The 26,890-nt window shown below is 35.3% G+C and overlaps 1 protein-coding gene across 3 annotated transcripts in view; it reads right to left on the reverse strand.

Annotated features, from left to right (window-relative positions):
• Positions 1-4,001: 4,001 nt before the first annotated feature.
• Positions 4,002-26,890, reverse strand: part of LOC106669904 (venom allergen 5) — a 50,739-nt gene continuing 27,850 nt past the window's right edge. Inside the window, exons 1-9 of one of the 3 annotated variants that reach the window (XM_024229232.1) lie at positions 19,452-19,559; positions 8,616-8,707; positions 8,424-8,545; positions 8,279-8,366; positions 8,045-8,205; positions 6,049-6,090; positions 5,878-5,975; positions 5,698-5,792; positions 4,003-4,390 (exon numbers count right to left, since the gene is read on the reverse strand). In XM_024229232.1, the coding sequence (XP_024085000.1) occupies positions 4,332-4,390; positions 5,698-5,792; positions 5,878-5,975; positions 6,049-6,090; positions 8,045-8,205; positions 8,279-8,366; positions 8,424-8,545; positions 8,616-8,697 (747 nt within the window). In that variant the 5' untranslated portion in view covers positions 8,698-8,707; positions 19,452-19,559 and the 3' untranslated portion in view covers positions 4,003-4,331. Of the gene's footprint in view, positions 4,391-5,697; positions 5,793-5,877; positions 5,976-6,048; positions 6,091-8,044; positions 8,206-8,278; positions 8,367-8,423; positions 8,546-8,615; positions 8,708-19,451; positions 19,560-26,890 lie in introns of those variants that run through there. The other 2 variants (XM_024229229.1, XM_024229233.1) reach the window with 2 other exon arrangements.

The raw sequence follows: 26,890 nt of genomic DNA on the forward strand, positions 1-26,890 counted from the left end.
CGACTCATCTTTTTGATTATTTTATTCAACTTATTACATGTTCAGTTATCTGTGAAGGCAAAAAACAAGCAGGCAACTAAGTTTAATCGAAATCCATTTAGTCGTATAGGAACAAACAAGGCCAACCTTTTTATATTTATATTTGTTCAAGAAATTTTTCATTTCCACGTCATATAGTTGAAGATTTATAGTGCCATTGTTATTTCACTGGTGATGTCATATCTTTTTTTAATTAATTCAAGCAGTTGTTTACACCGTAGTATGAAAAAGAGCGACAAATAGTTTATGTTTATCTAGAAGGTTTACCGGAACATTTCTGCATTCTTGACGATATTTGTGTTTGTTATTGTTTTTATACGCGTTAGAAATCCATTTTGTTACGATGAGAAAAATTTCTAACCACGTTAGTTGAACCAATTGTACACGTCATTACAGTTTGACATCTGGTTTGGTAGCTCTAAACTAAAATGAGTAATACTTCTAAAAATTTTATCAATCAGTTGTATGTTCGTGCTGTGTTTTTGTTTTGTTTTTCCTGGCAGATCTACAATTGAAATTTTCTGTCCGTGCAAAATAGACGTAGTTGTCGTTAGTATTGTAAAAATAAATTATTTTTCTTTTTATATAATATTTTTAAATGAGCACCAAAATCTTGACGGTTTCCCGTCACGGTTTTAGAAAATTTGCAAGTAGAGCAACTAGCAAAAATTTAAATGAAATTTCATATTTTATATTAAGAATTTTAATGCTATTTCAATGTTTCTTCCTAGGCATTATTTCGTTACTTATCCATCAGTTCGTATGATAAAATGTGATGGGGGGAAAAGCGGCTTGATATCTAATATCAAATAGATCTAGTGGGATTAACAGTAATATTGTATAAGTGTAGGTTGAGGGCGGCATAAAAACATACGGCAATCTCAGAGTAGTCATGAGGATTGGCTTTTCTTCTCCAATTAGCGAGAGCAAAGGATTAATATAGATAATTATATACAATTCTGACAGAACTGTCAGACCAGGAGGCAGTGGGGAGGGAAACCAACCAGTGTTAGAACTCTCTTTTATTAGTTGGGAGGGTCATAGGAGGTCACGAGGCAACGTCGTTTTAGATGGCATGGAGGATTGATTATAAAGTGTGACGTTGAAGAAAAAGTTTGGGCTAGTTGGTTAATGTGGAGGGATAGTTTAGAATGGAACTGAGGAAGAATCGGATTCTTTACGAATTGAATTTTAAGGTCTTTATGGATCTTGATTGGATTGGACTAGTGACGTAGTAGGGAGCGTTGAAAATAAGGCGGAACTTTTGGATTGAAAGGATGTTGGAGTATTTGGCCGTGCACCACATTTCACATCGGTCTGAAGGGTGCAATGTAAGCAGTTAGTTATATGTAGTTAGTGTTGATTTTGTTGTTGAGTCCCAGTAGTTGAGTAGTCCATATTTTATGGTAAGTTCTTGTATTTTTAATCATGTATGTACAATCTAGGTAAGGCTGCTATCGTATTCTAAGTAAAGCCCAATGTAGCTTGGGTTGGATACTTGTTTAAGTACAGTGGTGGGCAGGTCTGACACTTTGCTCGTTCAACCTGATCTGCTACCGAGTGCTCCAATCGATAATGATGTTCAGGTGTTGGATTAGCTCACCATCCCACATGAAAAAATCTATAAATGAGGTATCTAAGCCGAAACAAGACACTCTCCCTCCGAAGCTTGCTCTCTCTCCATAAAAATCGAACAAAGGTCTAGCCCATTAGTCTACATTTTTGCAAACCATAATTATCGTATACAAAATCCAACTTCGAACTTATCACTGGCACTGACTCACTCATGACCAACTGCGAAGTATCAACTCAGCTCAATTGCTGACTACTCCGTACTTTTGGTAGCACTGACCATTTGCAAATTTCCCCAGAGTGTCCTACGAGGGGCTTTCTTCCCCGTGGTTACTACACCCGCGGGCTTCACCATTTTGCATGTCTTGACTTTCCTTCGGAAAGGATTCTCGAGCGTCCAAAGAAGACACGAAATCTGTTCCTTCAACTTTTACACATCCTCATTCTAATTGTTCGATTCAGTTAATACAATAATCTTTAGGCAATTAATTATTAATTAGTTGCACAACTAATTACCTATATAAAAAATAGAATACTAGAAAGGAAAACCGGGCGTTATTGTATGTTATTGTATATAGTATGTTTATATTAATAGTTTTTTATGATATACTCGCTTGCAAACATGATTGGCCGCTACAAATACGTATACAGGTTTAGTAATAACAAGTAATTTACATGTTGTAAATAAGTCAACCGCAACTACTGTAATTTATATAATCGATAAGAAATAACGTTTTCAACCAAGAACAAAACAGTATTACAATTTATCAAAGTCATTCTTCTTTAAGAATATAAAGAACTCAGAGTTCTTAGTTAGAGGGGGGGATTAAAAACTCAGGGTTAAAATTCTTCCAATTTTGGCGGCCAACGTTCTTCCCTTGTGACGATGTCCTTTAGTCCCGCCGCTGCAGCTCGAAAATTGGGCTGTCCAGGATGATATATTCCCATGTTTGGGGGAATTATATTACAGCGGATGTCCGAAGCGTTCGATCCCATTGACAACGAAAACGATTTTATAATTATATTGATAGTGAGTGTATTTATTAGCGTGAATGTGTAGGGTGAGAAGGCAAATGGTGAACTGAATACCACCCTATCAACCCTCAAGAAGTCTAGTTAGTATATATGTTGTTTTTTATGTGGAGGAATATCAAGTACTTTATCACCCTACTTGAGTGAATGGTATATAAATAAGAACGAATGTATTATTGGAACACCAATATGTGTAGATTTTCCAAGTTTCTGGTTCAAATTTATTTTCAAATTTACCCAAATTCTTCGACTTTCTTTTTTTTAAGTGACTAAAATCGCTTTTCCCAATACAATAATAATTCAATAATTTATACACAAATAATTATTAATAAGTTATGCACCTAATTAGCTATACAAAAAAAATGTCTTGCCAAGTCGTTTTTAAATGACCAAACAATTATTGAAGCCTGTGTGGATTTACCAAAAGTTTGAATATAAAACAACGATTACAATAACAAGTCATGCAATTAATATTTGTTCAAGAATATTTAATTCATATCATAGCAGATTTAAATGGGTTATATTTTATTAATTTTATATCATATAATCATTTCTTATTTATTAATTTTATATAAAAATCAGTTGTAAAGCGAATTAAAAAAAAATAAAAGCATTTAGTTCCTTCATCAAGCTTTCCAGAAATTCACTAATTTCGTGGTCCGCTCGACCAATTAATTGTAATATATTAATTGGTCAAGCGGACCACGAAATTAGTGAATTTAATGATTTAAAATGAAGTATACTTCACNAAATATAATATTAAAATAAAATATAATAAATCATTAGAAATAATTTGAAAGTCCAGATGAAGGGATATTCCTGGAAAACTAGACGAAGGATCTGAGCGTTTTTTTTTTCAAATTTGTCTAATCCCTGACTTTTTACATAAAATTGTAATGTTAAGGCTGATATCAATCAAATTTAATACAAGCAGCCATTTAAAGTTTTGCGCGACAAAGCTCGGCAAGCAGTTTCTTTATGTCAAAAATTGTTAATAATACTGTCAAGTTATATTATATATTTTACTTCGTAAAATCGGATTTACTATTGATTGTTAATAATTGTATGGTTTGTAAATTAACCCAGTAACTTGTTTGTTCCAACTGGGTTTTTCTCACAAATTTGCTGGTACTTTCAATTTAATTTGAGGTTGGTGAGCGAGTGTGATATTGACTGTGATTTGCCAGATATACTTAATAATAATAATAATAATAATAAGTAATATTCCTGTTTACATTATTTTCAAATGAGCAATACTTTGATGTCTCGACGAAGTCCATGTGTATTTAAGAAAAAAATCAACATTGCGAAATATATTTAATTCAAAAACATCATATACATTATACTTTTTATAATTCAATTTATTTACAACATAATATAATATAAACACATAGTATATAATATTATACCCACTATATTTATGTAATTTAGATACACTGTTGGATTCCTCAATTGACGCCCAATACACTCCTGTTCAACCTTGTTCAGTAATTTTTGACAATACAGGAAACCATTATCAAAATTACCTATTCAGTATTCTTAAAATAATTAAAATAAATTTATTTATTCATAATATTTATGTAACATAAGAAAAGGACACATTTTCTCTCATTTCAACATTTAAAACCTAAAAATTCTAACTTTTCATGAAATGCCATCGGTAATTTTTATAACTAATTTTACTTATATTAATAATAATAGTAGTAGAAGTAATTGGAACATGGTTGACTCAGGTATTTTTGGTTCCCTGAAAAAAATATATTAATAAATTTAAGTGTTAATTAATGGATAGATGGTTAGTTTTAGTTTTTACCTTACACATTTCTCAGTAACAATTTGGTAAAATTAGAAGTTAAAATGACAGTATTTAAAAGAAATTTTGCATTTTAACTTTGTGATTAGGGGATTAAAAGGCTGGTAATAGATGGAAATACCTGCGCAGGAGCCCCTTATGCATAGAAAGGTTGCTTGATGTGTTCCACATATTAGAGGCGTATGGTCCATGCCTTGGCTCCATATAGAGAGCGTGTAGGCATGCCGCCGGATTTAAGAATGGTTCTAGAGCACAGCAATCGTTTTCTGGGTCCCTTGTTCCATTTTCTTAAAGGAGTGGGGGTATTTTACCATATATAAATATGTTTTGTCATTAAGTATTTTAAAAAACAAGTTCTGATCTCGTTTGGTGTTCCGTTTTTTGTATGTTGAATGTGAATGCACTTACTAGCGTGAATTTGTAAGATGTGAGGGCCGATTGTGGAATTTTGAGTACCTCAGAAGTTTTATTATAGGTAGTATGTGTGTTGGAGGAATATCGAGTACTTCACCACCCTACTTGGGTGAATGGTATGTATGGAAAGAATGATTTTACGAATGAGTGAGCATACGTTAGGTGCTGTGCTGACCTATCCTTCGCCCTGGAGGGACTTCAGCGGTGAGACGGATCGATCGAGGCTCCGGACCATCAAAACACCGGAGTGGGCGATTTTCGCGATATGCTGCTGGAAGTTCTAGTTTCGGTTCTGCACATGCTTGTGCATATATGTGTAGAGTTGATCTTATATAAATCAATTCGAACCAGGATAAATCTAATAGTGACGATCTTGTTGAATTCATATCATAACCCTATCTCTTAACTGTTATTTGTAACACTCAAGGGTTATGTGTTTCTTCATTGGCAATTACAGACATGCTATGAACTATGGATATAACTTTTAATGAAGGTTATCTAAATTAAGGCAATAGTCTGTAGTACGGGACCAAAATTAAACTGCTGATAGGTGGTGTGTGTGTGGAACATATTTCACTGTATTTTTTAACCAGCGTTTTATAGAAACCAGTACAAATGTATACTACTAGAGTTTTTTGTTGGGGAGGGGAGGGATCAAAAATTTCAAGAGTAACGGTAGGTCAATTAGCCGAGTCTGACATTGTACCAATCAGCTACCGCGGTCCTCTTAATTGCAGTGCAGTTGATTAATTTTTAACAAAATATTATTCAGTGATATTGTTCATCAAAATCAAACGCAGTTGCTAAATGTAGTCAGAAAAACTTACGGCATAGGCCTGGATACGTTCGGGACGGCGTGGTTCCATGTTGTGCGCATGCAGGACTTCCGGATTTATAAGGAGGAAAGCCCCTTACATTTCCTCTGAAATAGTAAAATAGTAAATATTATATTATTAAATTGTCAACAGTTTGGGTGAACGTGGACAAATTTAAAGCTTAATACTAACGCAGGGCCGTAGTTACACACGTAGTATTTCGTGTACTGATTGCCCTTTAGAAAGTAGCTGTACCCGCAACCGACCAGGTAGGTATCGCCCCAGATGAGCTGAAAATTCAATCGGTTCAATCAAAAAAGAATTAGTTAAAATTGGAAAATATTATTTTTTTAATTACTGCACCTCCTCGAGTTTTACCATAACCCCCTCGTAAAGGCCGTTTGGCTGGAAAACGAATTTTCATATTTCGCGATTAATTTTTGATTGTTTTTATTATCTCTACTCTAATGTTTGCTCTTGTTGAACCAGTGAAGTTAATTTTCTCTATTATTTTAATCTACTTGAGTGCATGTAAAGGTCTCAGAGAAATTATTCAATTTAAGCCTTCTGAGTGCATAAAAGTGTAAGATATTTTTCTTTGTTATGCAAGCATATAAAATAAAGATGACAAAACATATGTAAACGCCTTCTGTGAAAGAATTTTTAGTTCAGGTGCTCTTTCCTAACTATCTTCGTGTTTCATTTTATTTTATACTAAGCAAAATTGCCTCTCTTCTCTATTTATCTTTCTCGCTCACTCTCTCTGTCTGTCTCTCTTTCTTTCTTTCGCTCTCTCTTTCTTTCTATATCTCTTTCTTTCGCTCTCTCTCTCTCTCTCTCTCTCTCTCTCTCTCTCTCTCTCTCTCTCTCCATGTCACTTCAAAAATGAAATTGAAACGGCGAAATTTGCTATTAATTTGGTCTGGCTGAACCATCTCTCTAATTATTCTATTCCACCTAACATTCAGCTCAAGGATTTTTAAGATGGTGGTCTGCTCGATGGTATGCTATGTTTCTTAGATTTTGTAGGTGTCAGTGTTTCAAAGTAGTATAATCGTTTCAGCGTTTTTTATTAATTTTTTTTCATCCCCCGAATTTTAAGCCTAGCTTAGAGCTATTAGTCTTAGAGACCAACTAACTGACTATTATTCTTATACACCTTAAAACACCACCACTCATGCTGCCTGAATACATATTTGTGGAAATTACGGCGGTTGAAATAAGAAATGGTCATTTTACCTTGTTCAAAGCACTCTATTTACTTGCCGATGATTTTAATATTGACTTCATGGTCTCCCTTAACAACAATAAAGAATGGTTATCTAATTTCTCGGCTTTTGAAGCATCAATTCGCCCCAGGCAAATAAAACTGCTAGCGAATTGGTACTTAGATCCAAAAAATTTCTGCTCTACAAGAAACTTACTCTTTCAAAGGCATTTTTGGACTTAATCAATAATAATCTAAAGTTGACGTCTAATAGTTGACTCTTCAAATTTAGGTGGGAACTTATTTTCCTTAATTATTCCCTTCTGAGATATGATTTTGTTGAGCGCTGCTCACTTCTGCGCGGAAACCTCTTTAATTTTTTTTTGCTCAGTGTCCCATTCTTTCAGAATTTCGGGTTCTCTTTTTGCGAACTGCAAGAGTTTTGAAAGCTTTTGACTGTTCAGCCCTGATTGGTTTTGTAAGGAGTTTACTGGAGTACAACCCATGGAACAATTTAATTTTTAATTTTATACTGTGAAGGTCGAATAGTTTTTATTTTATGTAATTGTGTTTATTATTCTTTGTATGTACATAATATTGAAGATGATCTTGCCCTGAAGATGATCTCAATAAAGATCGAAACGTTGGCACGATAAAGAAAATGTGTTTCTAAAACCTGCGTCATACCAGACGCATCTCACGAACTCCAAATAGTCGTGTTTTTTATTTTAATGAAGTTCTTTTGTCAATTGCTCACTCAAATATCCCAAATTTCATGACCCCCTTTTGTTAAAGTTCATTGTGCTAATGTTTTCAGTTACTACCTAAGAATAATTGTAAGTAGATATCACATATGTCTCTCTGTTTTTGGCTAATAAAAGAAAAAATGAAAAGTCATGTGCTACAACAGAGTTAAAAACTTAACTTGTACGTCATTTAAACAAACATGCAACCATGGAACATTACTATTTATTGTCATTTGCTGTTCCACTTGTCTATTCTTATCGGTCTTGATCTGTTACTCGAAAGCATTCATTTGTCAGGTTTAAAATTCAGGCTTATTTTACTAGGCTAAACTTAAAATTTATGGCAATTCCCCATTCTCTGTCTAGACCAAAAAAAAAAAAAAATAAATAAATAAATCTCCCTTACCTGAGTGTAATGTCCAACCTGAGTTGAATAATACCCTCTATAGTATCGGACTTCGTTGAACCAGTTGTTTATTTGTGTTTCGAAGTCCGGCTTGTCCCCAAGGCTGTTCGGATGCGGTGAACTCCATGTCATCGCTAAGTTTTGTCCGACTAGAAATCTCGCTAAAACGCCAGAAATTTGTAGTTCGAATTGGAAAAATAAGAAAATATTACACGCATAGGTCGTCGGACTTACAGACCCTCCGGTCGTTTTGTGAGTTGTGCTGGAAGATGCACTGGTCAGCCCATTTCTGGGCGCCCCTGGCGAGCTCGTCGTCCCAACTCTGGAAGAATTAAAGAATGAGTCAACGAAACACGCGTTTTTTAAAGATTCATTTTACCATCTCCAGCATGTTCTCAGCAGGAGACTGGCCAGGAACCTTTCCAAGGGCCACTCTCTGTCTCAGCCTATTGTGGGCATCCACAATGAGTCGCTTTTCTTCGCATGAAAGCCCTCCACTCTCTGAAATAATTCGATCATGAAAAATCCATCACCATCAGGTTAATCATATTTATACTGATGCATGACATACTCAATAGCTTGGCTCCACTGCAGGCACAGCTCAAGCCCATCAGGGAGAACACGATTAGGTATGATACTAGCTGTTTCACCATTTTGAACAAGCTGAAAAAAATATGATTTCAATATTAATTGTCGTGAAATTCAAATGTTAAACACAGGTTAAAAAGGTATTGGATAATTTTTCTTCCAAATACAAATGATGACTAAATTTTAGAGAAGTGTCAGTACAACTGTTGAAAGGTTGATGTTCTATACGGTTTTATCAACAGTTGGTACTACCATGTCAAGGTTGGTTCTACTTAGAAGATAACGGAAGTTAATGGCTGAAGGTGTGTTGCGTTTTGACGTCCCACCAGATGTCATGGCTGTTGTCTATGAGCTTTATATTCAAAATTCGATAAAAATAAATAATATAGAGAGTTTTGAGGGTACAGACTCAGGTTTCGTCAACTGTCATAAATCAATTTTGTAAAACGGCCGAACGTGTATAATGAATGAGTGAATGAATAAAGGCTTTATTTACATTAACTTTACATTTCCAAAGAAAAAGCTAAATTGACAATGGCCTTAGCCGTCTGTCGAGTTGCTTTATCAATTTTTGTATCTTTAGAATGAACTTTGATTTTAAAAATTGAATTGGTCAACCAGGTATTTTCGGTACCTCAGGGTGTGAGTGAGGTACATCACAAGCTTCCTCCAGTTATCCCTTCCGTTGAGGATTGCAATGACTTCTTCTACATCCAGCTTCAGTTTCCCAAAGTACCTTTGGCGGAACTCTCTCAGAACAGGGCACCCTCCCATGAAGTGGAGAGTGTCCCCCGGGACGTTGAGGTTACATAAGGAGCAAATGATGGCGCGGTCCTCTCTCCAAGGTTGGCAGTTCAGCTGAAGTAATTCACCCCTCGCCCTCAAGACCAGAGACACCTCATAGGCTGTCATATCAGAGCACTCCATGTAGTTTCGCCCTAAGTGAAAATCCAGTCTTGCGTACAAGGTGTGATGTAAGCTGTTTCTCGCGCGGGTTACCAGGTCTTTCCTTTTGCTCTCTTCCCCTTTTTTTTTATCAGGTCCGTGGTATTAGAGGACTTCAGTTCTTCCCTACTTACTCCTACACCGTACAGCCTATCAAACTCTGACAGCTGCTTGTGCCATAATATCCCTTTATTTATTACTACGTAGGCCAAAAACTGCGTCAGTCTGTCAAGTGTGTGATTCAGTATTTTACTTATATATTTCAAATGCAGGCTCAAAGTGTGACTGAAGAGTGGTGTGACCGAGCACTCAATATATAGGATGTAGTCTGGGGTACTAGTTGGCAGGCAGAACGTGTATAATTTGCAGAATTAGGAATCAGCGCCTTGCCTCACCCTGCTTATAACCCTTAATACCTCACAAAGGAAGGCAGCCTGGCAGTTGTATAAAAAAAATACACTATGTAAACGACAATAAAATTACGAGGCGAACACTGGATATTTTTGTACAACACTTAATAAATTAAACCATTGAGGTTTAGTGGCAATAAATTGGAAAGCTTTGTTGCGTTTTAAGCTTATTTCAGATGTCAGAGCTAGATGTATAAATTTTATTGGAGTATTATGACTTGATCCTGGATTTATATGCAATAAATTCAACGAACACGCCATATAATATGCACTAAAATATAAAAATATGCAGATTGAATGTCAGAGACAATAATTGACTAATATTTGTATAATGTCTTTTTAATATAGGCATTTTTTTGGTCTAGTACATATTCATTTTGAAAGGAAATAGAACAGAAAATATTCAGACACGAGAAATCACATTATTAGAAAGAGGACTGACAGAAACTATGTGTTTTAAATAAGGTTCCTATATTTTTCCATATAATTTTTCGGAAAAGAAAAAAATACACCCTCACGTTTTGGAAATGGGGGAAATAAGATGCCGGTTATTTCAAGATGCGAATCAATAATAAAAGTAGGAAGTTTATGGGCCGACAAACAGCTGAGGTCATCGCCGGCCCTCTGCGTGTTTTCTTTCTTTTTCGTTTCTTTCGCGCATATTTTGCTTTAAACTGCAGCCATTTGTGCGTCTCGATCTGGTTACTGACTCTCTGTTTCAAATGTATACTACGTAGATATCCTAGAATGCTAGTCTCTCGGTTGTACCTGAGGTTGTCAAATACAGAATAGAAACAAAACATACAATACACACACACACACACACACACACACACACACACACANAAGAACATTGCTTTAAAGTAACTAGTTTCTTTTTTTTTGTTTAATACCAAAATCCTGCATTATTTTCCGGACAACCCAATATATATATATATATCACCACAAACATAGATGTCTTGTCACATTCACTTCCCCAGAGTACTCGATATTCCTTTCACGCTAATAAATTACTTTTACTCTCCAGACGTCATACACTCACCCTAGAGTACTTGATATTCCTCGGGGCGGGGTTAAATCACCCCTTGCTTTCATGCAAGTAATTACATTCATTCCAATTAATTAACATAAAGTCAAACACAAACACATAAAACTATATGCATTTAACAATCCCTATAGCCCTGAGGTACCGGAACAGCGATCTGTGCTCGCTACCGTGCTCCAAGACTACGCACAGGTCCGATAATATGCCAAAATATTGTCTATATTCATCTGCGAATCAAATTTTAGGCTCTCATCTTATTCCTCTCTTGTTCTGAGGTGTCTATTTTATTTTATTTGTCTAAGTAATAAAAAAAATTCAAATTTGCAATATTCTTCAAATATGCAAATTTATTTAGAATAAAATTTAAACTATTGTAAAACAGAGGTACGATTCGGATAAATGTCTGATCATGGTGGTCGTAAGTGTTAGATCTAATTATGATGAATTGGCCTAAAACAAGATTACCAGATTCGACAAACTGAAACAAAACCAGCATCTTGCCTCACCCTGCATATATTCCAGTCGTAGCGACATCAGAAGATAGTGTTTTCAAATTAATACGTTGACATTTTATTTAAATTGGCAACACTTAGAAACTTAAGTGTAAGAAAATGAAACCTTTTGTTTCACTAGTTTCGTGGTCCGCTTGACCAATTAATATCTTTCAATTAATTAAGGTTTTTAGTTGAGATAAAAAAGTCAATGGCACGAGCGGGATTCGAACCCCCATGAAAAATGACAAAAAGGAGGGAAAATTCAAAAGGTGGGCTTGATATGGAGAGTTGGTGTCCGAGAGGATCGAGGTCACGATAGCTCAAGTGGTGAGTAGCGGCGTATCTAGCCGAAGGTCGTGGGTTCGAATCTCGCTCGTGCCATTGACTTTTTTATCTCAACTAAAAACCTTTTGTAAATGTTTAAAACTGTATTTTTTAGACCTGAAAATTGGGTATTTTGTTTTTAAAAAAGGTTCTTTCAGGTTAATTAATATGTCTGTATTCTGCAAATGGTGGTTGTTACATCATTTTCATGATCATAGAAAACTGTATTTTGTCTTCGTCAAAATGAGATTGTTTTTCTCATAAATTATAAATTCATCATAAACTTATTCTCGCCATCCGGTGGTTTTCTAAACAACTACCGTTTAAATTTCAAGTAAAAAAAAAAATAAATAAATAACGCTCTCATTTTGTCATCACGTTTAGAAAAAAAAAGGATCATTGGGCTTAGAATAGACTTAATCTGTCCCACCCTACCAACTAAACAACATTGAACGAAAATATGGGGGTCTTAAATTTAAAGAAAAAAGACCTGAAACTAATTTTAGTCGTTGTATTATACCAGATCATTTGTGCAAACATTTTTGATACTTAGAAGCGGCAAGATTAAAAGATTAACGAAGCTCACGTTGAAAAAACAAACGTAAGTTTGTAAAACATTTTTAGGCAGTAAACAACGCATGGTGGATAAAAGATAAGATAAGAATTTGATGTGTTGTAATAAATAAAAAGTGCAGGACCGTCCTATCAAATTAGATCAGTCAATTGCGAGGTAATAAAAGCCGTTTAATTTCCTGTGAAACGTCCGAATGTTGCAATAACAATCGCTTAAAGGCCTTTTTCACAATGTCATTTCCAGGCGTCGTCCTTGCTAGAATCGATCAACACCGACGCGTAAATCACGCAAAACTAAAACCAAAACAGCAAAAACAAATAGAAAACGAAACTACACGAAAGGTCGCGGATAATCCTCGTGTTTTTGTCCGACGCCTTCGTACAGTCTACGTCCAACTTATGCAAATAATCCTAGATTTTAATTCTAACTACCAATAAAAGAAAATACAATAAATAAACAACACGGGTGGAAAAGAGGAAATATGTTGTAAAAGTCAAAAGCTTAAGATATGAATGATGACATTGACCTTCGAAGGCCGGCGAATCTTCTCTTCCACTCTATCAAGACCCAAAGTTTCAAAGGATCCCTAAATGAGCTTGGCAATACGATCTAGCTTATCCTAGCCATCTGATTTAAAACCACAAAGCCACATAACTACATATCTTTCATAATTTCAAGAAGTTCAATATTTCATACTAACGTTTCACATTAATTAAATGCTTGAAAAACATGTGGTCGCTGAACTCTCCCCAAAACTCTTGGAAAGACGGAAAGAATTGTAATTTTAAAATTTGTAAACATCGGCATTGCACGATTATTAAAAAATAAATAAAAAATTGTAATTTATTAGCGTGAATGGAGGGATTATTCCCAATTATCCCATGGAATATCGAGAACTCATGGGTAGTGTGAATGCTAACACCGGACTACCATGTTTTTGTACTACCATGTTGTTGAGAGAGAGAGAGAGAGAGAGAGAGAGAGAGAGAGAGAGAGAGAGAGAGAGAGAGAGAGAGAGAGAGAGAGAGTGAGAGAGAGAGAAAGTCAGAAAGACTGACAGACTGACAGACAAACTGGAACAAGAAAAGAAAATCAGATTGCATTGAGAACAATGAAAGGGAGAGAGAGAGAGTGAGAAATGAGAGATAAAGAAAAGGGAGAGTTGTCTACCGCTGTATCATAAAATATCAAAACTTGGCTGGCAAAACAGTAAAAGAAATTAGTATGTTTAAAATGCGAGAAAAATAAGAAAAGCTAGTAAAGAGAGGACTGGCGAAGACGAATATAGTTTGCCAGCCCTAAAACTTAAAAAAACCTTTTAAGAAAATGGTGAATATTACAATATGTGAATAAATATTACTGGGCACTCTCAACACGACACACAAGAATGGCACAATTACGCAGAAAACAAACACTTAAGTCCTGATGATGATCTCAATAAAGACCGAAACGTTGGCACGATAAAGAAAATGTTTTTCTGAAACCTACATCACACCAGACCGCATCTCATGATCTTCAAATAATCATTGACTAACGGTCACTAAACAGCACATAAAAATAAATATTACAATTAAATGCAATATGAAATATAAAAGATGTATCTATTTAATACTTATTCAATATCAGTAATACTTACAATTTAGCTGTTGAATTAACAAACTTTTCCCATTTCGTTCTTAGCCTAAAATTTAAAGTCGATTCACTAACAATTAACAAGCCTTCGATCGAGTTTGGCACTCTGGCTAAAAAAACTAAAGAATATCCTCCCTCAAGCGTAATATCTCATACTGAATTTCCACTTTCTGTACACATGAAGGCGGGTGTTCCTCAGGGAAGCATACATGGCCCATTTCATTTTTCAATATACACTTTTGATATCTAAACTTGTTAACTTACAATACATTCGCTGATTATACAGCCAGTCTTACTCTTGATTGAAAGTATAGTTCATAAAGTGGAGAATTAAAATAAACCTAACAAAAAGGGCACAGATAATTTTTTTACCCATCGTAAGAATAACTGCCTCCAAGTGAGTATAAAGGGAACCTGACTGCGTTATCTTGGACTTTTTATGGATAATCGACTCACCTTGAATCCCCACACAAGACTGAAAAGACAAGAAAAAAATCGACGTTATAAATCATTAAAAAGAATACTTCACTCACAATCAAAATTAAATTGAAAACTTTTAATTTACAAGACATCTCTTGGACGACTGTAGTGAAATGTGTGGCTCAACCAAGAATTCCAACTTCCAAAGTCTCCAACCAATTCAGTTTAAATTTCTCCGTCAAATTATAAATGTTTTGTGATTCAAATCATAGTATTCATAAAGACCTACACATCGCGTTTGTCCAGACTCATCAAAACCCACTATAAACAATTTCATCAATCACTAAATACGCACAATAATCTATTCACTTCAAATCCTAACAGAAAATCCTCCAAAACGAAAGCGAAAGAGGCCCCGAGACCATTCTCAGTGAGTAGCTAATAGCGAGGGTTCAATGTGAAGGAATGTTTTCACAGGGTTACTTCTCATACAAATGACTCAAACGACACTATCAGCATAAATCCAAAATATTTACTTAATACATTACTATAGCGGTAAATAATAAATAAATGCAATAAAAATATCTAACAAACATACGTCTTGTTCGAAAAAATTATACATATATCTCATAACACTTTCCACACCTTGTTGTCAAAAATGATTTTTTCTTGCCTTCAAAAATGTATTTATTTACGAGATTTTATTTATTCATTGTTCGTTTCTAAGTTCAAAAATAATATATAATATAAGTAATATTATATAATAATAAATAATATAATAATAGAAGTTTAAATCGTTTGTTGTTATATTTAAGTTTTATCGAAACAAAGCAATTTTAATTTATATTTAAATGTGTTTGTTTTGAAAATAGTCATACATATGTACATAAAAATATATGTCTAAATAGATTGAGAAAGAAAGATAGAAAGAGAGATACAGGCATCAAAGTTAACAAGTAAATGAAACTTCATATAAAAACGATAGTTTAGTTAAACGTTTTAAGCCGTACAAAAATAATTTTGTTAAATGATTTAATTCTAAGAAGAAAGCAATAAAAGGTTTAGTACAAACAAAAAGGCTTTGACTAAATAATTTGCCAACTGTTATTATCATTAGGCATTGTGTTATATTTAAAACCTGGATAAATATGGTATAGATGCTTTAGAAATGCATAACGTGAGTTGCTTTAAGTATTAGTATTAATTGAAATTGAATCAAGTTGGAATAGAATACCTAGGCTGAAAAAAAATCATAGAAACATGTTTTTTTTTATTACTGCAAGTTTGTCGAATATTTATGAAATGAACCGGCTCACCTGTTGATCCTCGCAAAGGATGGACTCTCATGCAAACGTAATGGCCTGGACCATTATATAGCATTGACAAACTCGTGGGTGGGGGCTTACGTTACTTTTGACAAATTGGCCGGCTTAGAATTGGTCAAATAAGTTTATAATTTAATTTAATGTTAAAATTGGTACTTTTTCGTAACAGATTTTATTAAGATAACTAAAAATTACACATTTTCTCTTGTTTCTACATGGTACAATGAACGTAGTTGGGGAGATAGTTTAACTGAATTTGAACGAACAGCCAAGTTTATAAATAAGATTTTCAAATAATTTTGATAGAACAATTACTAAAATATTCACATTCATGCTAAATTTTGATATTTTAGTTTAAAAACATAATTAAAATAGTATTTTCATAAAACAGAATATGGTTCAATGCACGTAATTCTGGCGATTGTTTCATCAAATTTGCCAGCACAATAAAAAAGTGTGGACAGACGGACCAAAATCATTTGTTCTTTGATGGAAATGACTACTACGTTTATAAAATAAACAGATTCTAGTACATCTTGATATAACTGTTGGCATAACAATTGAAAAAAATTCATAATATCCTCTTCATCAATGTTGAATAAAATAATATACTTAATCAATATGTATTACAATATTTCCCATGAATATATTTAGTCTGTTGTCTATATGAAATGTTTCCAGTTTACAATAACAAAATAATATTTGGATAGTTGGCTAATGGATTTTAATCTTTGAAAGCTTAATGTCACATTGAAATTAAGCGAATTCTTTGGTTTACTATTATACACTCAAAGACGAAAAAAATCGACACTCTATATTTACATTAATTACAACATGCATATTTTATCCAAAGGTTGAAAAATCCCAAATTCTCGGTTGTTGAAATATTTTATTCAAGTTTGTCTATTAGATGCGTTTCGGGCCTACGGCCCATCATCAGAATCTGGACTAGGCCATAGATACATATATATTTATATACTTTTTAGATTTCCACACCAGAAACTCTGTTTTCCGGTCTGCTTGATAAATCGGTAAAAAACCAATAATAACCATCTAAAAAGTGTAGGCTCACGCGGATAGCGGCAGAAGTTTTAAAACCATTTTGACGACATCCCCCTCAAAATGGGTGGAAATGTATCTATGGCGTAGCCCAGGTACTGACGATGAACGAACAGCCGAAACGTCAAGTAATGAACAAAATTGAATAAAATATTTCAACCACTGAGAACTTGGGATTTTTCAACCATTGGATAAGAATTTCCACGAACCGTGGAGTTTGATTAAAAGATATTTTAACGTAAATCAACTTCAACCAGATCAGAAACTCGTGAGTTATAATTAAAAAATAATTTAATTATGATGGTTTGAAACAAAATCACCAAAACATCGGAAAATCATTTAGTGATTGATTAAAATTTAACTAACAATTCTTTACAGAAAACAAACAATTTGAGTGAGTACAAATACTCATACACATTACATATATAGATACATTGAATCTAAAATGTCTATCAACGTATAAATTCATGTTTTTATATTTTACATGTATTTGTATAATTTAAACTATGTTTATAAATCCCAGACCCTGAAGATGATCTCAAGAAAGATCGAAACGTAGCACGATAAAGAAAATGTTTTTCTGAACCTACGTCACACCAGACCGCATCTCACGATCTCCAAATAGTAATAAACAATTTATTATTTATTGTACCTATTAGCACCTTTTACTTCCTGAGGCCTCGCAGAAAGCCTTAAGTGGCTTAGGCTGAGAATAAATAAGCGACCGTATTTCTTCTTGTGGAACCCAATCCCGTCGTTATTGGAGGCGGCGAACTCGTCTCTTTGCATGTCCTATAAATGTTCTACCAGATTCATGGCAAGGGAACGTACTTGCCATTTTATTCTGGAAACCCCTTCATCCTCGAAGGTGACAACTCAAACCAATGCGGTCGAGCATTATCATGCATTAACTTTAGTTGTCTCCCCGAGTTATGTCGAATGGGAAGACAGCTTTCAGAAGAACTTCCTCACTTCAACTCAGTTCTGTATGATAGCCAGTTCGGTACGGGCATAGACGTTCATTCCACCACACTATAAACTGTCTTTGAAAAGACTGTGACTCACGCATGGTACACGTAGGAAAGCATTCTCAACTTCTTCTCCACACACCACACCCACCGTTGTTCAAGCCTCCAAGGTAGATGCTGATTTGCAAATAGTCACTCGATGCCTTTCCTGCAGTAGAGGACCTAATGCGGGACGTCTAGAGACTAGGCTATTCTCCCGAAGCTTTCTTATGACTGTTTTAGAGCTCACTCTTACATTACGGACCGTTTGGAGTTACCCATCAAGGAAGCCGTTAAATGACGGTACCGTAGTAAGGTAAGAGCAATAAAACGATCTAGCCGTCGTATATCGCGGTCGAGCACTACGTTCTCTTTGAACAAGACGTCAGGTGGCCCGAAACGCGGTAGATCATCGTGGATAGTCGTGGCTCACCCAGCTATGCAACGGAAGCTACATCCGTAGTTGGCCAGCCAGGAAGATAATTTCTAGCCACCCCGGCGAGATCTTCTCGACTTAAAATCATGCTTTAAGGAAAGAATACTTTAAAAACAAAATTGAACTGATTATTTTATTTTTCATTTAAAGAGTGTAAAAGGATTAGTAACACTCTATAAAAGTATAGTTTATACCAGTTACGTTGGCCAACAACCTCTCTACTCTTTATACCTATGTTCTTCGATCTTCTCGTGTAGAAATGTGTGGTGATTACTGACCGTTAATCGATGATTATTCAGAAATCGTGAGATGCGATCTGGTGTGATGTAGGTTTCAGAAAAACATTTTCTTTATCGTGCCAACGTTTCGATCTTTATTGAGATCATCTTCAGGGCTCAAAGTGTTTGTCNAAGAATGGCACAATTACACAGAAAACAAACACTTTGAGCCCTGAAGATGATCTCAATAAAGATCGAAACGTTGGCAGGATAAAGAAAATGTTTTTCTGAAACCTACATCACACCAGACCGCATCTCACGATTTCTGAATAATCTTTATACCTAGTTATTGTGCAAATAAAACAAATAAATACAAATAGTGTCCGTTTTTTGTCTTTGAGAGTATTAATTCGCTATCACTATAAAATATTTTTAAAATAAGGTTAATGGAGTGATTTATCGTTTACTTTGGTAACTGTTTTTATTATGCTCTGAATGATATTACAAAAAAATGTTGTGGAAATAAGCTTCGGAATCTATACTACAATAAAAATTGAAAAACATTCGTTTTGACTGCATATCCTCACTGTTCTAGTTTGTCGTGACTACACGAACACATATAGTTGTTCGACAGGCAACAATATAAACACATAATAAATATGTAGAGTTTTTGTCAACCGGCTAGGATAAGTGTACCAAACTGATTGAAAACGACCAGAAAAACGTATTATTTAAATAGTTCTAAAACTAAAAATTAAGCAATGTGATAGTTTCGTTTTGAAAATGTTGTTTAAAAAAAGCAATAGGGTGCCTTTTTCTAGTTTTATAAATGTTTTACGGGTTCATGAGACCTAGCGTTTTTCTAAAGCATAAAATCACTCGTTAAGACAGTTTCAAATAAAACGTAAACATAATGTAATTATAACTTACTTGAAATCTTTCCTCCTAAAGGATTTCAAGCACAAGTGTAATTATTCCCTGGCGAAATATTCCTTTTCGTCATCTTCACATCCGTGATATCCTTGGCGTTCTGTCTTCTGCGACAAACCCACCGCCGAGTATATATAAGCGCGGAAGGGGAAGACGGTCGTCGAAAAAAAACCGATGCGGCCTAGACGGTATTATTTTAATAACGATATTTATTGAAAGCGGTCTCAGGAGCTGTCACAATATTTCGTCCGAAAAAACAAGAGGGTGTACGAATTAAGGACTTTTATTGCCTTGGCCGTGATGTCGCCTCCTGTCCCTAATTCACTAGGGCGACCTCTCAATCAAAACATCCAGTTAAGTCCAATTTACACGGCCAAAATATATTTATATCACTTTGACGACTTGGGAAACTAGCCTCTGATGATTGTACTGAAAAGACCTTGAAAAACACATGATAAAACGTGAGGATATTTTCATTGGATGTCGAAAATTATGCCTATTTGCCCTCTCAAGCAAAACGACCTCCTTGGTAAATACCTAACTCAGTTATAAAAGTTTCAACTCTTTGCTGATATGCACCCCGCCATAAATATTTTTTGACTGAACCAATAGAAATTATGCAATATCGAAATGCGTCTAAACGAAACAAAATTCTAATAGGCTAAAATGATTAAAAAAGTGCGTTTTACACAAGTATAACAATGTTGCACAGCCTGCCAAACAAGTAAAAAACAAAAGAGGTCAAAAAGACCCGAACGAAATAAAAAACATCAATGCTCGATAAAGCTGTTAGAAAAAAGTCAACAGGTCTCATATCACACGATTAAAACCTTTCAAAAAATAATCAATAACAACACAAACATACGAAAACGCGCCTAGGCAGAAGTACTGAATAATGCTAAATGAAGAAATGTTTCTTAAAATAGCAAAAAATAAGAACTGGTGGGACAGGTTTATTGTAGAAAATCAAACTAGGGAAATATTAAACGGTTTTCAGACAACACAAAGTCGCCTTACTGGTTATCACTGCTGACCTGGTGAATCTCGCCCACATTGGGAGTCGTGGCCCACTTTATGTGGAACTACGGCGACTACGGGTGGTATAGTGTGGTTTGAGACTCGAGACCCCGAAACGGCTCACCTCGTGTTCTCATCCACGGCCCTTTTTCTCAATCCGAGCTCCTTCATTCTATCCTGTAACCCTTCCTAACCCTTGGTTACAAGGGGGGTATCCGGGCACAAAATAAAGGTGCAGCCCAGAGGGCGTAGCAACCTCTCTGAAGCACAAGCTGTACTCGTGTCGGCCTAGGGTCGGCATGGGCGGCGGGTGCCTTAGCAGAGTCACACGAGGGCCAGTGCACTAGATCCTGTCTGCATAGACGGGGGAGGGTGTATGGCCATCTGTACCACGGGGTAACTAAACTTTCCAAATTCAGCCCTAGTTGCACTGGGATTGGATTCGTGGTGGCGCGTGGTGACGCCCCTGGCGGGAAGTTAGACAGAGGCTGTCTTCTATCTGTGACCTTAGTGAAGCTTGCGTATGGCCAACGTAAAACCCCCCCGGCCTCACGGGAGACGTTGCGACCGGACGACAGCGTGTAAGCGTTGAGGATGCAATGATCATGCTATAGTCCCTCGAACGCGTGAGTAAGCGAATGGAAGCGGGTAGTGAATCGGTGTCTCTGACACGAGTTTGCTTTGCATTGTTGTGCGTATGACCGGCGTGGTACCCTTGGGGAAGCGAAGGATCGGACCACCTAGGCTGAGCCTATGGCGTCCCTCGAATGCGCGTGACAGGTGTAGGCTGAGCTCGATAAGAGACTTTACCGTAGGCGGTGCTCATCTAGGGTGTGGTAAGCAATTCCACTTTAAACTAAACCCCTGGCGGGGCGTTCCCGAAAGTTTCTATGCTGGGGGAGCCTCTATGCTCAGAGAGATAGAGTAGACTTCTATATCTAGGGAGTTCGCGGGGGGGAGGACAGGGCAATGTATTTCGGCCTGTTAGCCCCTCGCGTGCGGCATACGACCCGATGCACAATGCGGGCCCGACCATTCGGAGTGGACAAGCGGAAAGCAAGGTTGTCTCGGCCCTTAGGGGCTGGGACACGTCTACACCAATGCTGCGACGGTAACACCATTCCGTCTTATGCAGAAGTGCGTCAGCTCTCATCTTGAGAATCAAAACGTCTGATAAGGCCAAAGGCCAGGTGGGACGCTAAAGATCCTCTTGTCTTGTTGACGATGAGTACTCGGGAACACAATGACCTGGTGAATCTATCCCATAGGGTAACCTTCCCTACGGGCCTAGGTAAGCCCTACCATCAGCTCGGTGCCTAGGGGTAGCTAATGATGGAGACAAAATTTCCCCTTACCTTTCCTATCCTTTCTTGGCCTTTTTCTTTTCCTTCTCCTCACTCCTCTGCTTTGGCAGAGGCTTCCTGGATTACTGTACTCGCACACCTCAGGCAACGGGTGCATCAGTAGGGTGTTCGTATGAATCACCGGGTGGGCGATCAGTTCCACCTTAAAAATAATACTGAACCACGGGAGTTGAGTACCCAAGCGACTCTACTAATTGAGGTTGGAATTGTGGTGGTAGTGGTTTACAAGCAAATTGTACCTTAGATGGAGGGTACCGGCTAACCGGAGCCTTCTGTATCTCTGCGGGGGTGGTGAAAGGCACAGCTGAAAGGCTGTGCCAGAATCCGCAAAACTGCCTTTTTCAAGGCACATGTGCTCTTTTCAGGGAACTACTGAACTTGTTTAGCATTGCACCACCTCGCTAGCCAAGGAATGTGAGAAGTCCATGCATGTAAAATTTTCCTGGTGTTCTCCTTGAGAACACTGGGCGTCTGAGAAGTCCCCTCGGTGATAAGTCCGGATCTTAAAGATCCTCATCGGTCTCAACATCCATGAGTAAACATGGGAACATTGATGGAATTGCTTTGATATTTGATACTGCCAAGATAGATTCTTGTCTCAACAGAATTGAGAAAAGTCGATCCATGATGATATGAATGATGATATGTATAAACTGTTCAACCGTTCTCAACATCCAACGTTACTTAATATCTTGTAGGTATAAAAGGTCTAGTGTTCTCAGAAATAATTGTTGCCCTCATTAATGTTGAAATTATGCAAGTACGATTTCTATTTATTTTCCAGAGAAATGATATATTGATTTAAATGGGCTAAAATATGGATCCTTCGTTTTGATTTTATTCAGGAATGGTCAATAATGCATATAAAACTTTATTGTTTTTTTTTCCAGTGTTTATTTTTATATTTGACATGATTTATAATTAGACATATTGATAAACTAAACTAAAAAGTCCTTTACTCTTTACTTTATTTATGATAGGTTTTGCTTGAAAAAAAAACGAAATATTTTCCAAAATTCATTTATTTAGACACAATAAATTTAATTTTATCTCAATTTAAGGAATGCTTATATTTTTATTTATATTTTTTCTTAAATATACTGAATTTAGAATTAACCAAAAATGTTAATTTGAAGAGTTTGTTGTCTTTGCAACAAAGATTTTATGGTATTGATTTTATTGGTGATGAGACAAATTTTAAATAAATAATTTACATAACAAAAGAAGCAATATCGCAAGCATAAAAATTATTTACATTATTTTTATTGGATTCTTTCGGTTTTATCGGTAACCTTTTTTTTGTAAGCCATATTTCACATCTCAAAAATGGCAAAAAGAAGCTATTAGAAGCAAATTAGAAAATTGATGATGACTCGTTTGGCTGGGGCCCAAAAATCGCTTCATTCCGAAAAAGCCTGAATCAAACTGGTTAAGTCAAGGACGGGAATTGTTGATTTTTCTAATAATCCTCCGACTGCAGGAATCACACGTAGTTAAAGGACATTATAGGTTTTGATTTTTTTTTTTTTCAAAAAGATCCCGAGACAGGGACGGGGAAAAATAAATAAAAGCCGCGCTTATAAAAGTCGTCGACCAGCGACAAATTGCCCGCATAACACAAATGGTATGAATAATTTTTGACCTTGAATAACAGAGAATATATCAGGGTGAGGTAGTCATGGAAACTTAAATGCCAGCTCATTCCTGTCTTGATTACTTAATCAAGTAATAACGACCAATCGTCGGGTTTACGTTATTGTACAAAGAAATAACAATTTTCTAATGGAATAGTGATTAAAAATGATCTAAATTCCTTTCATAATAGGCAACAAATTGGCTATGCATTTCAAATTGATTATTATTTTGTTTAAAGATCTAAGTTTTGGGCGGTTTCAGTAGGACAGAAGTTGTTTATTTCGCCAGTTTCGTCCGGTGAATATGTGCATATCGTCACTCGCGTTGGCCCACTTTTCTCTATACATAAAATGTTTATTATTTTATTAAATATTATTAACTGTATTATGGTGCATAGATGGATCCAAAATGGAACAAGTTGACAGACGTGGGGTCACCGAGTTCAATGAAACTTTTTTTGGTAAAAATAGGTAAACGTTGGTGGGAAAATACGATTTGATGTACGAAAGATACGAATTGACTCATCATTATATTCACACCCACAAAAGTGCACAGTCCTTAAGGTTATTGATCACTTTCCAGTTTTGAACTTAAGATGGAGGAGTCTAAATATTTCAGCTTTGATACGCTACGAGATATGATATTGTATATATATGCATCTGTAGTTTTTTTTAGAAGTTGTACACTAAGCTTTATTGGATGAATCTCAGCATGGGAAACTCATTGGATGGGTCGTAGAAGTTTTGCAAACAAAGGGGGCCACGGTCGCGGGTTCACCTATTTCAATGAAACTTTTTTAATGATAATAGGTCGCAAAATATTAGACAAATGTCGGATTCCGTCCAATATGCCTCAGGAGCCAAGAAAAATATTAGGTGCAAAACCTACCGAGAGAGAGTGAGATAGAGAGAGATGATTATGATGATGATGATGATGTTGTTTGTTGTTGTTGATTATCATGTTGTTGTTGTTGTTGTTGTTGATCATGTTGTTGTTGTTGTTGTTGTTGTTGTTGTTGTTGTTGTTGTTGTTGTTGTTGTTGTTGTTGTTGTTGTTGTTGTTGTTGTTGTTGATCATGTTGTTGTTGTTGTTGTTGTTGTTGATGATGATGATGATGATGATGATGATGATGATGATGATGATGTTTGTTGTTTATTATCATATGGTGGTGATGATGATGATGATGATGATGACTATGATGTTTGTTGTTGATGATCATGTTGTTGTTGTTCTTGTTGTTGTTGATGATGATGATGATTGTTGTTGTTGTTGTTGTTGTTGTTGTTGTTGTTGTTGTTGTTGTTGTTGTTGTTGTTGATGATGATGATTTTTGTTGATAATGATGACTATGATGTTTGTATCATGTTGTTGTTGTGTTGATGATTATGTTTGTTGTTGATGATCATGTTGTTGTTGTTGTTGATTATGATGATGGTGATGATGATGTTTTGTTGTTGATGATGATTATGCTGTTGTTGTTGATGATGATGATGGTGGTGGTGGTGGTGGTGATAATGATGATGATGAACGCTTTATTTATCAATCACACAAGATTTGGTGTCAAGGACAATTCTTCATTTACTGTGAAGAACAATGTTTACTCTACAAAGTTTACTCTACTTCTAATTCATTAAACATTAATTATTTCTAATAACCATTGTGGTCAATATGTTACATCTATACGTTTTGCATGGAACAACATATGTATTTTCTTAAAATTGCCTATTGATATATTCCAGTTTACAGAATAATTGAGCAATAAAAAAGTAAATTACTAATATAATAAACGAACAAAAAATTCTTTTTCCACACAGTTCAGTACAAATCATGAATTATAAATTGTCAATATAATTCTAGAAATAAAACTTCTTGTCACTAAATAGTAATATAAAAAACAAAACAACAAAAGAAGTTAAATTAGTGAATTTTTAGCATCAATCATAGCTAGGTAAGAGGCGATTTTTAAGACTATTCTGGAAATCTTTTTTAGAAACGTTATTGTACCTTTTACTAAGAATGACTAAAGTTTTGGTTTTGTGCTTAACGACTCGCAGAGGTAGTTCGCAAACCTAGTATCATGAATTAGAGACGTACTTAAATTTCACGTATAGATATTTTGGTTTTTGAACTTTTAAAATTTTAAAAACTTGATGATAGATTGTAATTGGTTAAACTTTTAATTTTGAGAAATTTATGTTGCGAAAGCTTGTTAAATATACTACTTTCATATTTAAGTCTTAGGATATATCTGATGCACATAACGCGCCTTGCAATTTTTTGTTCCGTGTAAAAATTTAAGTCACACATTGCTCCTAGACCAGAAGTTATGTGCGGAAAGTTTAGAGTTGATACAAGTTGTTTTTTTGCTATTTACGTACTACTTTGGAAAACTTAACAATTTAATAAATCTATGCAAGGTCGAGAAGATTTGATTTTTGATTTTTAACGCCTGTATATCTCATGATTGATTCTTCGTAAGCGTTAAACAGACATTTTACATTTTTCTCATATTTTAAAAAATGTTATCATTTTTAATTTTATTTATATCATCAAAATTTTCTAATAAATTATTATTGCAAAAAATTATTGCTTTTCATTTTNTATATATTACTCCAGTCTTACAAGGTCAGAATTTATTTTTTCGATTTGTTCGTTGATATTATCAACTTATCCATATAAGCATTTACACTATCTGCGTATAATTTAACTTTACAACAATGAAAACCTTGATATATTCTGTTAATATACATGGAGAACAACAACGCTGACAAAGTAGACCCTTGTGCAGACCCGTGATTAATGAATTTTTCTTCAGAAATTTTGCCATCTTGGATTTTAATCATCTGACAAACTTCTGTTTGTTAAATATGCGTGAAAACAGTTAATTACATAATCGGATAAATTTATTGATTTCAGGAATGTTATTAAGAATTTGTGTTTTATACTGTTAAAAGCATGGCTAAAGTCAACTAGAGTCATGATGGTCATTTTACTTTTATCTATGTTTTCTTTATATAGAGTGAATAGTAGATGGATAGATATATAGATAGAAAGAATAGATAGATAGATAGATAGAGAGATCACGAGAGAAAGAGAAAGAGAGAGAGAGAGAAAGAGAGAGAGAGAGAGAGAGAGAGAGAGAGAGAGAGAGAGAGAGAGAGATTTCCTTTCCCAGGGCCAGAATAAACCACAATATTTAACATTTTATTACGGGCTTCCTGGGGTTAATTTCACCAAACCGCCTCTATGCGTGTCTAATTTTTTCCGATGTACCAACGACCATTGAAATTTCATTCAAATTAATTGAGAGAGCGATGAGCTGTGAAGCTTTGTGAATCCAATGTTTGGTTATTTTTACCCCTATTTTTTTATTTAATTATTTTAGTTTATTTTTATTTTATTTTTTTTTTTGCTCCTGGGGCC

This window comes from Cimex lectularius, unplaced genomic scaffold, assembly GCF_000648675.2.
Source record: "Cimex lectularius strain Harlan isolate CLEC.00 unplaced genomic scaffold, Clec_2.1 scaffold20, whole genome shotgun sequence".
NCBI classification, from domain to species: Eukaryota; Metazoa; Arthropoda; class Insecta; order Hemiptera; family Cimicidae; genus Cimex; species Cimex lectularius.